Source organism: Pseudorasbora parva, chromosome 3, assembly GCF_024679245.1.
Source record: "Pseudorasbora parva isolate DD20220531a chromosome 3, ASM2467924v1, whole genome shotgun sequence".
NCBI classification, from domain to species: Eukaryota; Metazoa; Chordata; class Actinopteri; order Cypriniformes; family Gobionidae; genus Pseudorasbora; species Pseudorasbora parva.
In genome coordinates, this window is record NC_090174.1 from 3,242,996 (window position 1) to 3,259,094 (window position 16,099).

A 16,099-nucleotide genomic window follows, 5' to 3' on the forward strand; every position below is an offset into this window, starting at 1 on the left:
AGTGATTATAATCTTGCAAAATATAATATTCAAACAAAGTGCTGAAATGTTGGTTAGTACACACACAGTTTAATGGTTTATTTTGCTGTCTATGTGGGTTCAAATGAAGTATCAACTCTCTAGGTATTACGAGGCAAACAGAGGATGTCATTTAATCCAAAATGTGTCCTGACTGAGGCTTTCAACCTCCAATCGAAGCCAGAGGTGTGTTTCTCAGCTGCACCGCTGGGTCACTGTCTGCCCAGAGTCATCCGCTCCCACAGCCAGTGTCTGGATTCCATCAGCTGTTGAATTCTGGGAAAACGACAGAACACAAACACAGACTCCGCTGAGTCTCTCAGTACCTCATGTTTTCACAGCCATCTTTCAAAGAAACAAAAACCCTGATTTATGGTTACTTTTTACACAGATCTCTATTTTATTATCTGAGGAATGATAGAAAATTTGCCAATAAATCATAGTATTGATATTGCATTATGGTATTGCACTGAATTGCATTCCAAGTTTTACAGTTTTTCTATCAGTCACCAAACTCAGATACCACTGGACATGAATCATACACAAAATTGTTCATGATGTATCTTATAAAATATCCCTCCATCTATCTATCCACCCACCCATCCAACCATGATCACGACATGGACGCGAGCAGACGCGCTGTGACACGGGGCAGAGGGGCTATTATGCATAATATATAATATATAATATATATGTGCCCTATATATGGAATCAGAGTGCTTACTGTATGTAGTAAATGGAAAATCTTTACAGCAAAATGCCAACCGCTACATGCATTTGGTTTGTTTCTACCAGTTATTAGTAATGATTTACACAGTTTGTTTACTATTTACTATTTCCCTGAACATTCAGTATTGTGCAATATAGCACACAGAAGGTGAGGGACATTTTGGGAGGAAAGAAGTGCTGCATTTTATCATTTAAACATTTGGCTTTTTATGAAAATTCTATAATCCAAGATTTCCCCCGCGTTGTGACGTCATAATATGCAAATTAGATGGGAAAATGTAATCTCTACATAAACTTAGGGTCCTCCTTAATATTTCTCTAATTTACAGAAAGTTTCTATCTTTTATCACTTTTAAGATATAGCCTTTTGAAATTTAAGATGGCAAAATCGAACCTTTTAGGAAAAAACCTCTGGCGCCTAAAGGGTTAACATTGGCTGATGCACAGTATGAACATGAATAAACAAATATGAATTAATATTAACAAATGATTCAGCTTTTATGAATATTGCGCAATCCTTGTTCATGATACCTAACACATTATTATACCTTTATTTAACCAGAAAAGACTCATTGAGATTAAAAATCTCTTTTCCAAGAGTGTCCTGGCCAAGAGAGGCAGCAGCACATTTAACAAGGTTTCAGACATAAAAACATATAACATATGACATCAACATATAACAATTTGTACAAGTAATAAATAATTATAAAGTCATAAGAAATCAGAATTTCACATATTATCGCAAACGATAAACAACGGCAATGATCTTCCGTCATAATTGGGTCAGTCATAACATCTACAGCCAGTATGTGTAGCTTCCATGTTTTTTAAAAGTAATTTAAAAGCAACCAATGAAACTGGCTCCTTAAGATTCAACACATTTTGCAGCTGATTCCAAGTGCAGGGTGCCGCATACTTAAAAGCCCCTTTTCCCAATTCTGTCCGGACTTGAGGGACAGATAATAAAAATAAGTCCTCAGAACGAAGACAATATCTTCCTGTACCTTTCTTTTTGATGTAAGATTGGAGGTATGGGGGAAGCAGACCAAGAATTGCCTTGTAGATAAAAATGTACCAATGATTAAGTCTACGGGTGGACAATGCAGACCAACCAACCCGATCATACAAAGAACAGTGATGAGTAAGTGCTCTAAAGTTTGTGATAAACCTAAGAGCTCCATGATAAACAGAATCCAACAGTTTCAAGCTTGTGATGGAAGCATTCATGTATATAACATCGCCATAGTCTAGCACTGACAAGAAGGTGGCAGCAACAAGCCTCCTTTTTGACTCAAAAGAAAAACATGACTTGTTTCTAAAATAAAAACCCAATTTCAGCTTTAGTTTTTTTACCAACTGTTGAATATGAGGTTTAAAAGAGAGTGAATCATCAATTACGATACCAAGATACTTGAATTTAGAGACAGACTCAATCTCGGAGCCCTGAGAAGTAGTGATGGGTAAAAGGTTCTGTGACTTTGATTTTGCATTTGAGAACAACATAAGTTTTGTTTTGTCGTTATTCAAAACAAGCTTTAAATCGAATAAGGTACGTTGTACAGTATCAAAAGCAAGTTGAAGGCGACAAAGAGCTTGGTTTGGAGTTGATGCAGAGCAGTATATCACAGTATCATCGGCATAGAAATGAAAATTTGCGTTGGAGACATTTTGATCCAGATTGTTGATATATAAAATAAATAAAAGTGGTCCCAGCACTGACCCCTGGGGCACACCCTTGGTTATACTAAGAGGGCTGGAGGTTAAACCATCTACCTGTACACACTGGGATCTACCAGATAGATAGTTTTCAAACCAGCAAACAGTTTTTTCTGACAACCCGACACTGAGGAGTCTTTGTTTTAATATTGCATGATCCACAGTATCAAAAGCCTTCGATAGGTCAATGAAAAGAGCTGCACAATGTTGTTTTTTATCTAAACAGTCAATAAAATCATTTACTACTTTTAGGGCTGCTGTAGTTGTGCTGTGTTTTTGACGAAAACCTGATTGAAAATTAGACAGAATATTGTTAATAGTTAGAAACTCTTTCAATTGTTCGTTTACCAGAGTTTCCATAACCTTGGCCAGAACAGACAGTTTCGAGATGGGTCTGTAATTATTTAAATCAGTCGGATCGCCTCCTTTTAACAGAGGAAGAACAAATGCAGATTTCCATATAAGTGGAATTTCATTCGTGTCCAGAGAAAGATTAAAAAGATAAGTCAAAGGCGGTGCAATAAAATCAGATGCTAACTGTAGAAAATAAGGCTCCAAGTTATCAGGACCAGGCGATTTTCTAATGTCTAAAAGTGTGAGTGCTCTATGTACTTCCGAAACTGAAAATGGCTTAAAACTAAAAGAATGACTGACTCCAGAATGACCATGACAATTTCCTTTATGATGATTCTGATGTGAAATGTTGAGTGAATCAAATAATGAACCAGAGGCAATGAAATGCTCATTAAAACAGTCAAGCATCTCAGCCTTATCGGATAATTTATGTGAGTCCTTAAGAATACATGGTGGCAGCTCAATGCCTGTTTTGTTTCCAGCTAAGGATTTGATCGTCTTCCAGAATTTTAAGGGGTTATTTAAATTATTCGAAGTATCTATAAGAAAGTGGTCAGCTTTGGCCTTTCTGATAGCCACGGTGCATAAATTGCGCAGTCTCCTGAAGAGCAGCCAATCAGAATCCATGCTTGTTTTCCTGGCTTTTGCCCAGGCCTTATCACGCTCATGAAGAGAGTTGGCTAAATCTACAGTGAACCATGCATTGTTTCGGCCTTTTACTCTAAATTTCCTGAGTGGAGCATGATTGTCAACAATTTCTTTAAAACCATCATGAAAAAATTTCCAAGCATTATCAACATCTGCAATAAGATAAATTTTATCCCAATCAAAATAAAACAGGTCATATAAAAACCCTTGTATTGAAAAATGTTTTATGTCGCGCTTAATAATGACACGTGGTTTATTTTTGGGAATTTTTGTGTTTCTGACCGTGGCAACAACACAGTGGTCACTAATGTCGTTTGCAAAAACAGAAGCTGCAGAGTATTTGTGAGGAACGTTGGTTAGGATAAGATCAATTAAAGATGATTTATCTGGACATTTCAGGTTCGGTCTAGTGGGACTGTCAACGAGCTGAAAGAGATTTAGCGAGTCACAGTAAGCTTTAAAATCATCAGATACTGGATGTAACCAGTTCCAATTTAGATCTCCAATAACTACTATTTCGTTCTGATTTAGTCCTGATAAAAGCTGCATTAAAGAAGGCAAAGCATCCCTGACGGCTGATGGTGTCCTATAGCAACCAACTACAGTAATGTGGAGATTACTGGAGACCTCAAGATCAAGAGCTAAAAATTCGAATTGCTTACTCACTGATTTAGAGAGAAGCGTATTTACACGAAACTTATTTTTAATATATACTGCAACACCCCCACCCCTCCTTGGACGATCAGTTCTATATACATGGTAACCATTAATACTGATATCCTCATTCAAAACAGATTTGCTTAGCCAAGTTTCTGATAAAACAATTACATCAGCTTCAGTAGAGTGTGCCCAAATACGAATCATATCTATCTTTGCAATCAAACTTCGAACGTTCAAGTGAATAAAACCAAGGCCAACCCTGGATTTAAAATCAACAGGGGTATTGAAACATATAGCAGAGTCTGGGCCTGGATTGGGTTGCACATTTCCTGAAATCAACAGCAACAGAACGATTAAACACCTCAGCTTAAGTGATTTAAATGATTGAATAGAGGATTCATTCTTTGAAATTATTTTTAGTACAAAGCTACGAAGGCAGCTTTCAGAAATAGTAAAATTGTCTTGTAAAACCATAACACTGATCAGACGGGCCAAGTCCGCAGTGTCAGAGGAGAAGAACAGAGGCAGGTGCATTGATTTAATGTCTGACGCACAAACAGATGTGCACGTCCCCCAGCGTATTGAGACAGTATTTAAAAGACCTGCACGGGAGTAGTTGGTCCGGTGCGGGCTTCCATACATTCCACTCAACGTTAGTAAACACATTACAAAAAAGGGCAGCGCCATTGCACGTTCCGTTTCTAGCCGATGCGCTAGTAATCCAGTCCAGATTTTCCGAAACTCCTGAGACAGATGACGTTACATCACGTCACATATAAACAGGAAACCAAGCCCAATGAAGCAATGCTGTGAAAGAAGTGACCAAAAATCAGGACCCGCCGGATTTTAAAACAAAAAGAAACAAGACACAAAGACAAGAAAAAAGCACTTCCCTTTCTCATGAGAAGTTTGGACACTTAAGATTCAATGCCGTGTTGGCGATTTGGCTCCGTTGAGCAGGATCCAAATTCCGCACTAACAGAGCTGTCCGGGTCATCCGAAACGTCAGGAGTTTCACTTCAATTAAATCCAAGTTCGATGTGTGATGGACTAGTTCTCGAAGCAAGTCCAATATTTCAGAGACAGCACCATCAAGGGACAATAACATTAATGACATTCACACGGACAGAGACAGGAATGTAGACAGTGGTGGACATGCTGCCATCTTGGATTGAGGAGCGAGTTGTGATAGTTTTCCTGATCATTGAATAATGTAATCCTTATTGTAAAGTGTTAATATTCAACTATGCCACCATTATTGCCCCTTATTATAAACAGTCATGTTCAGAACATGAAAGCAAAATAAGTTAGCAGCAAACTATGTTTAACATAATTTACAGTTTCTCTCCATTGGTTTGGCTCGTTTCTTGAAACAGAAATGACAGAAATAGTTTGTGTTTATATTACAGTATATTATGCTGTGTATTTTATTTTTACTCTGATGTATGGGAGTTACTGTATGTGTGTGAATGATAATGGTTATAATTTCCTTGGCAGTATGAGTGTAATGTGTGATGTCAAACCTTGAAGGCTACTCTTACCTTAAAATCCGATTTTTATTTTTTCATTTTTTTCAGTTTAATACACAATTGTATTCTGTCAGCTAGGCAAAAACAGTACGGTAACCATTGCCAATGAAGGACTGGGCTAAGACTGAAAGTTGGACATGAGGGATATTTCAGTGGTCCTCTGCCACAGGAACAAAACATCGATCTTGACTTGCAGTGCTTACACAATGCCAAAGGGACGAAGCATTTGAGGGGCACTGACTGTTTAAATGAGAAGGAATTGTAGTTTTGACATGTGTTTTTTTCTTTATTTTTTTACTGTTTTGGGAGAGGTATGAGCTTTTGCAGGTGAACCATGGCGTTGTGCCGAACCATCCGTGTTATTTTGGAAAACGCACCAAGAGTGTTGAAAACATCCGGTCTATTTCACGAAATGAGCCAAAGCAATTGAGAAGGATCTTTAAAGGAACTCTTTATATGGGAAAGACATTTTGTTTGTGAACAGTTTTAGCAGAGATATTAGCTTTTGCAAGTGAGCTATAGTGTTGTGCTGAACTGTAAGACTGTTTTACCGAATGATCTTAGCATTTTATGAATGTCATTTCTGTTTCAAGAAATGAGCAAAACCAATGGAGAAAAACTGTAATACTCTCTGTAGAAATACACGATCCGTTGCTCAAGTAACAGTAGGTGTAATCTCACACACAGCTCCCTCTGTGCTGAACGCTGCCCGTCTGTCCTGCTGGTCTTAATATGATTCTGTAAATAGCCAATAGCAAATAACACAGGAGCTCAGCAGGTCTTCTGACAGAAAGAGCTGTTCCTCGACACGTTCATTGAAAGATGTTTATTGCTATACGGACCCTTCAGATGTCCAGCATTTCCAACACACAAACGTCTTATGTTTTTTTTTTCTTTCTCACCCTTGTTGGATGGCTGGCTGGCTGGCTGGATGGATAGATGGATGGATTGATGGATGGATGCCTGGATGCCTGGATGGATGCCTGGATGGATGGATGGATGGATGGATGGATGGATGGATGGATGGATGGATGGGTTCCTGGATGGATGGATGGATGGAGGGATGGATGGATGCCTGGATGGATGCCTGGATGGATGCCTGGATGGATGCATGGATGGATGGATGGATGGATGGATGGATGGATGGATGGATGCCTGGATGGATGGATGGATGGATGGATGGATGCCTGGGTGGATGCCTGGATGGATGGATGGGTTCATTCATCCGTCCGTCCATCCATCCATCCATCCATCCATCCATCCATCCATCCATCCATCCATCCATCCATCCATCCATCCATCCATTCATTCATTCATTCATTCTCCTATCAATATAAATGCATGTTCAATTCAGGAATGAATTACATGCTGAAATTCATTACTTACACACACACACACACACACACACACACACACACACACACACACACACACACACACACACACACACACACACACACACACACATATATATATAGTAATAAAGATGAGTGAGTGCTAGAGAGGGAATCCAGCACACAGAGCAGACGCTGAGAGAAATGTGTTCATTTGAGTGGTTTGACTCAGACGTTGATGCTCAGAAGAGTCTGATGGAACTGTATTTCTGTCTTTTCTCGACACATTTTAAAGTGAAGTCAGTGCTTTGAACCATGTCTGCTGCCTCTGTGTGGTCTTTGGCGGAGAGGATCCCACGGGCTTTTCTCATGTGTGTGTTTTGACTGTTTGATCTCGGGGATCAGCCGCTTTAATCTCTTAATCATTCATGGACGCTCTCTCTTTTTGTCTTTCTGAACAGAGAAGAGTATTGATAATGAGTGCCTTTATTTCATTACACAATCTAAGTCAGAACAGTGCTTACCATCGGTCCAGGAGGAGTGTTTTAGTGAGACATCCACACGTGAAGATGATCCTGACAGCAGGAGGGACGGTGCAAAGCATTCCTCCTGGGAAAACACATTGAAAGATTGGTCCAATTAATTTAATGTCTATAAATATATCACCGTGTGGCTGTTGAGCTTATTTTAGAGTTGTGTTTCGTGAGTTATAGACTTTAATCAAATTCTGTTCACACAAGTGAAAGTTTTTATAAAAATCTTTATGAATTTATATGAAACTCATATACCATTTGACCTGAGCATGTCTGGGTGAATCTATCTATCTATCTATCTATCTATCTATCTATCTATCTATCTATCTATCTATCTATCTATCTATCTATCTATCTATCTATCTATCTATCTATCTATCTATCTATCTATCTATCTATCTATCCATCCATCCATCCATCCATCCATCCATCCATCCATCCATCCATCCATCCATCCATCCATCCATCCATCCATCCATCCATCCATCTATCTATCTATCTATCTATCTATCTATCTATCTATCTATCTATCTATCTATCTATCTATCTATCTATCTATCTATCTATCATCTATCATCTATCTATCTATCTATATACTTACTACACTGTAAAAAGTTGTTGCCTGCAACTGATAACACAACTATTTCTATTGGTTTTAGCCCGTCCTATGTCTTTTGTTGTTGGTATATATTGATGTATTTAGTTTGATTTGTGGATTTAAGAAATATTTTGTTTGGAATAAAACCATAAAATTTAATTGTTGCCATTTTTAGATTACAATTTGTTTCTGTGTTCATACAATTGCACTTTTCCAGTATATTTAACAGTTATTGTATCACAGTAATGAGCTGTTAGGAAACATAATGTCACCAAGCAGAAGATGTTCATGGTCTTAATTAGCCTAAAAGTCTTAATTGTCTCATTTCTTTCGTTCAGTTTTGGGGTTAAATAAGCGTCAGAACCGTTGTATGTGTGGGACGAGACCCAGACACTTTTTAAGACCGATGATATTGGACCCAGTCACTTGTGCCGTGTTTAATTCAGCACAAGTCTGTTCACATAGCCCTATCTAATAAACACTTCATTATTATAGTTTTTCTTCACTTTGGTCCCTTTCTTACATCACTATTTACATTTGCACAACAGGTAATGCAGTTCTCAAAACAATTAGTACAAACTGCAAAACCTAGCTGATAACCTGCACAAGCGTGTCACTTTCTCAAAATGGATCTCTCATTCCTCAAAAGCAAGTATTCATGTCACTGAAAGAGTCAGTGTCATCAAGATTAAAAAGTCCTGACACCGATGTTTATGAACAAGATACTCAAATGGCTTTGTCATGTTTTCATTATGACAGTGTAGTCTGTAAATGTGGTAACACTTTATTTTAAGGTTCAGTTATTAACTATTAACTAGTTGCTTATTAGCATGCATATTACTAGGATATTGGCTGTTTATTAGTCTTTATAAAGCACATATTAATGCCTTTTTCTCCATGACCTTATTGCACATCTCTTAATCTACCCAATATCTAAACTTAAATGCTACAAAAACTACCTTACTAACTAATAAGCAGTAAATTAGGAGTTTTTTTGAGACAAAAGTCGTAGTTTATAGTGAATATGTGATCCCCATACTAAAGTGTTACCATAGATGTTTTCCAATGCCAAAAAAAAAGTCGGATCTTGGTGACACCACCTGAAAATGCTCAAGAACGCACATAATACTATTTGCACAGCCTGTATTTGAAAAATACAGTAAAGTTACACATTGCTGTATTTAGTGAGATGACTGAGTACAAGACACTGAATATGTATGTTTCACATTTTTACTCCATAGTCTCTTTGCAATTCTAATTTGTTCACAGCATTGTGCAAAGGAAAAATACACCCTTATTTACAACAAACATAAACTCCCTTTGGGTAGAGCTGTGCACAACTGTGAACAATATCACAGTACATATTGGAACTGAACATACAACATACACAGAACTAATGCTTCACACACACCTTCTCATCAGTGAAAGTTCAGACTCACCTGAGAGAAACTTTTTTAATTTTCAGATTTTTTTTTTTTTGTAAAATTTGTGCAAAACTGATTTTAAAAACATTTTTGTATGTAATGACTCTGATATGATGACTATTAGTTTTACATGGAATGACTATTCAGAAGTATAGTTAACTTTGACTGACATGACATAAGCAAATGTCAATGTAATAAAACAGCTGACAGTTGTATGAAAGCTATTGATGCATATCCAAAAGCATTTCCAGTTTGTTGGAAGGAATGAGAAACTGCTACTATGATGTGCACAAATGACTAAATGTTCCGGAGGTTGGACTAACTGTTGTGCAAATGTAAACGTTTTGAATATTTTTTAATTTCTATTGAAAATAAATGCTTTTCTGATCTGATATGTGTGAAAAAAGGGAGAAGAGCGAATTCGGCAAAAGGCGGATTTGAACCTCGGTTCGATTTGCATCAAAACTTTCTGCAATATATTAAATGTAAATGGCATCTACTATTAAAAAAAAAAAAAAAAAATCCCACAATTTTTTTGTTTGTATGTTTGTTTTGGCTTCTGATGCCCATTCATTATAGCCTGACCATCCAGACCCACATCAAGATGTTTGGTCTGGAAACTCACCATTGACGGCTCAATCCGAGGGGCGGATAAACGGTTGTCTTTCAAACTCCCTCTGCACGCGATAGGATAGCGCTACAACCAACCAGAGCAACGAAGGTGAAGCAGAGCTCGCTGACTGATTAAACATTCGCCGTATCCGGTCGGCTAAACTCGAACACATCTTCCCTTTTTAAGAATGACTTCAGTGCCGTTCTTTGTTCTTTTCTCAGAGAAAAGCTTAATTCCAAGTCTTCCAGAGTCGCGGTCAAAGCTGATTCGAAAGACCGCCGTTCGCCAGTTTCTGTGTTTACTAGAAGCACGCAAACGCAACTCGGCCGTCATTATGGCCCCGCCCATTGACTCGTCTAGATTTCTAAGCTACATGCATAAAAATGTGTGGAATAATATGAAATATGACCTGGAGATTCAGCCACCTGCTGCACTAACACTTTACCATGCAACCATAGTTTCTGTCAAAATCCTATGCATTTCAATTAGATTTATATGCTGTACAGTTATAGATGGGTATAGTTATAGACACTGTGTATAATTTGTAGTAAATGTGTGTGTTGATTGTCCCGTTGGAGCATGAAGTGGCTGAACCCGTTGAGTTCATGCGATGTGAATGTGTTGGTGAAGCCTGCGCTGTTCATCATCCGTTTGACGTGTGCTGTGATTGCTCTATGCTGTGGTTAGGAGAACGCCTCTCCAGTGCCCTGCACTCCATAAAGCTCTGTGAAGTGTGCGCTCCCTGCATGCTGTGCAATCAAGCAAAGCCACTTTTAATTCCAGACGCTCAATAATCCTACAGGCCTTGAAAGAAAACCTGCGAAAGGGGAACTTCAGGAGCAATTTCTCCCTCGTTTCATCACACATGCTAATGTTGTTTCCCTAAACAGAATCTGTTTGCTGAATAAACAAGAAAACGCGTTTGTTGAGCTGTGAAAGAGAAGAGACGCGGAGCTCTGCAATCTCTCTCTCTTCATTTACATTTACCTCTCATGAAGTGACCTTTCCTATTTATTCCTTCTTCTCTTTTCATCTTCATTTCTATTTCATCGTTTCTGTTTTCTTCGCATCGCATTTGGCTTTGATCCTATGTTAGATTTCCTGATGAACAACTAAACTAGTTGTTTTTCCTGTTTGAGATCAGGAAGGGTTTTTCTGGTTATTGGGTTTAGCGGTCCAGCTCTTTCTTTATTAACACGTGAGTGTGTTTGGGGACCTTGAATCGCAGGCAAACAGCAGCTCTTTTATTTCTCCAGTTTTACTGTCGTTTAGATACTGCATTTTCCTTACACACTAAAGTCAGTGTAAATCATCAAAAATACTGCATTTCTAAATAAGCTCAGTGTAATATTGTGTTCTGTCTTACATTTACACCACTGTTGAAAAGTTTGTGGTCAGTTGAGGTCGTTTTTATTTATTGTTTTTTTAGTATATTTTTATTATGCAAGGACATTAAATTTACATTAAATTGATCGGATATGGCAGTGAAGACATTTATCATTTTACAAAACATTACTATTTCAAATGCTGTTCTTTTGACCATTCTAGACATCAAATAATCCTGAAAAATAAAATGTATCATGGTTTCCATAAAAATATGAAGCAGCATGACATTTTCACCACTGATAATAATCATAAATGTGTGTTGATGATCAGATCCTCATATAAGAATGATTAGTGAAGGATCATGTGACACTGATATCTGGAGTAATGATGATAAATTCAGCTTTGATCATAAATAATAAATTACAGTTTACTATATATTCACATAAAAACCCAATAATAAAAACCCAACAATATTATGTCACTGTATTTGCTGCAGCCTTGGTGAGCAGATAGACTTATTTAAAAATGTGAAAATATCTTGCCAAACTCAAACTTTAGCTAATAAAGTAAGTCAATGAACTAACGATATGAACACAATAAACAGTTGTTTCACTATAAACCATGAGCAGAACTCTGTCTTCTGTAAATGCAGCAAGTGCAAATTGGTGGGAGGACATTTTGAAGGTTGTTCTCCTCCATGTTGTTATTTGACAATATAACATAACAATAAAAAAGTTTTACTGGTTATGAGCAAAATCACATGGTTTGTTAATGACACGCAGCAGCCATGAGAAAGATACCGTCTTTTCTTTTTCTCTGGACTAAGCAGCAGTCTTGGACAGACTATTTTGACTATGTATGACTTATTTTTATTTTTGTAATGCTCTGTTGCAAAACCTACATAGGATCATACCATGCAATTCAGCAACATCTTACCGGAAATAAACAGGATTTATTTGAAACGCTGAAACTCTTAATGTGGTTGGCTGGGTGGCTGGTTGTGGGCGTGGCTTGCAGGGGCGGGATTTAAGAAGTCCTGCATACTAGAGAGAAGTCTGTCATTTCACTGGAAGTTCCCATTATGACATTTATGTTAAAAAGAAATACATTAATAAACATGCACAGATTAATGGTTCACAAAAGGATGCCCTTACAAAATACTTAGAGTGAATTGTCAAACCATGCTGACTTCAGTATATCATGTTTCTTTTCTCACAATATCCCATTTCAGTCACAAACCATTGATGCTTTTTTTTACATGTGTATCATATCATGCCACTGACCAACCGACTGACCAAATAAGATCTCGCTCACTATAATCACTAATTAAAATGGGCATCACTAACCACGAGACCCTAAACATGTCAGGTTGACTTCAGCAAATGATCTCCTCTGTTGTTGAATGGGAAGCGTTACACGTGTATTGAGTCCCTGAAATTGAATGTCTATGGCTATACGGGTCCAGATGGCGTCTCTATGGAGCGCTGAGCCGTTAGTGAGGCTCAGAGAGATGAGAGGGCGGCCTGACATATACTGACACATCACACTGCTTTATGGATGTCACGGCATTCATTAAGCACGGCGAATCATGAATAATAGTTTGGTTTTATTAGGGTCATTAAATGTTGAAATCCAAGGTGACATTGCATAGTCTTTGTCAAAGTATGAATATAACTACAACACATTTTATTTGCATCAAGAAATATTAGTATCTGTAAGGTGACATAATTCTCTCTGTGTTTTTGTGTGAAGCTGGAGGCATGTTTGTCCGCCAGGGAGATTCTGGATCAGAAATGGACGACGACACTCAACTCAAGTTCTACACGGAGCACAGGGGCCATCGCCGCAGCAGAGGTAACCGCACTCATGCTGTTGATGTGTCTTTTGAGCCATAATTCATAAAAAGTCTTTATAAAGAGTAACATCTTAAGGCACCTTCCACCAGTGGCGATTTCTTTAAGACTGCAAGGGAAGCTCGGCTTCCCTTATAATGTCACAAAATTAATGGTCAAATATGTACTATTATATTAACATTGTATTGACTAAAAATGCGTTAGAAAACGTTCATCTCAGAGACGAGTTCGTTCAGAATCAGTTACATATAGCAGGTCGGCTGACTCGATTTCCTTCTCATACATTCCCGCAGCGTCACAGTGCATTGCCCTATTGAAGCCCAGCGTCCATTGACTTCAACGGGGCTGCTTTGAACGTTTTTTTTTCAGCGCTTCGAAACTAGACGGTCATTGGATAAACGCTGCGATTATGTCCCGCCCACGGACGCTCAGCGTCTCTGGGAGTGAATGGGGAGTGGGCTGGCCCGGACGCCGAGCTTCTGCGTAATGATTGGAGGGTCTGAATCTCCTTTTGACTGACAGCGATTCTGTACTATAAGGAATCACTGAAGCTATTCGCGCTCAGTCCCATCGCGGATTTCTCAAGTTCAGTCGAAATAAAATTTGCATATTTCTTTGATATTTGTCCCCCTGCATATTTCTTTGAAATTTGCTTGGCGAAATTGCTTGATTTTTCATCATACATTTCACACAAGTATACACCACATTCCTTGTTTCAGTTTTACAGAGTTTAATATTTTTTTAGATCGTTCATTCATTCACAGGGTAAAAGACCATTTTCTTGAAAAGGAACGTAGGGCAGAATTTACTTTTAAATAAATAAGACAATTGGCCAAAAATGAGCTTCCCCTCTCTGACAGACCAGTAGCCGCCACTGCCTTCCACCAATAAATATTCTAATGAGCGAGTCTTTTATATTTCTTTTCAGCAGTAGTCAGATAAAATATGTTTGTGTGATTGTTCTACACAGTCAGATACGACACAAAACAGCCATACTGCAATGTGCAAAACTATGTGAAAGTGTGCAGTGAAATGCATGTAGACGAACATTTACAGCAAACTCGCTTGAATACTTTCAAATCAAAAGCCACAGTCACCAAAGACATGAAAAAATGACAAGGCTGTGCAGAATTCTCTCAAACAAGGTCCACAATTGCTTGACAAAAGTCTTTGAAATGAGCACAAACATGAAAATAGCAATGATTTGGTGGTTTAATAGAGCCAGATTATCCTCACAGCCAGACATAATAACGGACGTGTCTGGATCTTAACATGCCTACAATCATGATTCAAAATACAGTTCAATATGCAGCAGGATAGGTTTGCATATAACAAACCAATTTGATTTAATCTAGATGCCAACATTTCTCACGTTGGTATATGTTGATCATATTAAAATAACTAAAACTAAATAAACAAACTAAAACTATTAATAATATTCAAAATAAACGATAATAGCATTTCTAGAATATCAAAGCACCTCTGGTTTATATGTCCATTATTAAATGTTAAACCGTGAGGCTCATGAATTCATGCTGCAGCTTGAATCACATAACTAAGTGAAACCAAACGGGAAATTGATTTGGCTGGAACAAAGACCTATGCAAAGCAGCTCACCGTGTCGACATAAACAGAGAGTGGAAAAAATCATCCACTTCCCGTAGTTATTTTATCAGGGTTGAGAGACAAACAGCTCCTGGTCGAGATGATTAGCTCAGCGTGTAGCATTAGAGTCCTGCAGTCGCAGTCATCTATCACCGGCTTTCAAAACGGCCCGCTGAGAATTTATGACGATGCACAAAGCAGCACCTCAGAAGAGATGCACATCACTGTTCACACCGACATCACTTTCGGACTGCTTCATTGCACAATGGTGAATTTAATACCAACATCTTCCCTATAAACTATAACTGTTCCAAACCCAGTGTGCTGCCTATACCTGCAGCAGAAGCACACAATCTTGCATGCTGTTCTGAAAAGGTAGGCAGTATTTTCTACAAGTCATGAACATTTCCGCTCAACACAGGCTCATTGGAAAATCATCTCTCTACTACCTACAGTATATATATTTTTGCAAAACTCCATGGTGGCATCAACAACTTTTTTGTAATTTTTACATAAATTGAAATCAATTGAATGATTACAGTCGTAGATTATTGATTAGTACAGACTTATGTTCATGCACAATACTAGGTTATGAGCTCTAAATGTTTTTATCCTAGTGCATGATTTGTAAACTAATACATTTTGAGGTTTGCATCACATAATCAGCTCCATGTGTGTCTTTTCTGATGTGGTAAACTTGCTCTGAAGCTCACCTGGTACAGCATTACACTCGTGATGTGAAGTACGAGTTTGTGAAGCACAGCCACAATGAAAGAGAAACGTGTAAAAGCAGCTAATATGGCATGTTTATGGGTGTGTTTAGTATGCTATTTTCATTTCACTTCTACAGCCTAAATATTGAAGAAAAAAGCCAGAATCACGCTTATCTGTTTTGGATAAAACTGAGCATGCTTTTACGGCCACTCACTGAACATTTCACTTTGAAAGTGTTGCTAAATGTTCAAGAAGCAGTGTAAATACTGGAGAAAGGGATGTTTTTCCAATAAGCCTAAGTTGTTTTCACCATATTCCATTTCCATCATGTCTCAAATGATGTACTGTGTACTGATGTAGTGGAAATGCTTTTTTATATGTGCTGCTAAAACTAATATCATAGCAAAAAAATGTAAATACCCCTAAATATGCAAAACTAAATCAA

The 16,099-nt window shown here is 37.9% G+C and overlaps 1 protein-coding gene across 1 annotated transcript in view; it reads left to right on the forward strand.

Moving 5' to 3' along the window:
- Nucleotides 1–16,099, forward strand: part of LOC137070425 (astrotactin-2-like) — a 620,747-nt gene that overhangs the window by 252,637 nt on the left and 352,011 nt on the right. The window contains exon 5 of the mRNA XM_067437549.1: nucleotides 13,235–13,336. Within this exon, the coding sequence (XP_067293650.1) occupies nucleotides 13,235–13,336 (102 nt within the window). The remainder of the gene's footprint in view (nucleotides 1–13,234; nucleotides 13,337–16,099) is intronic.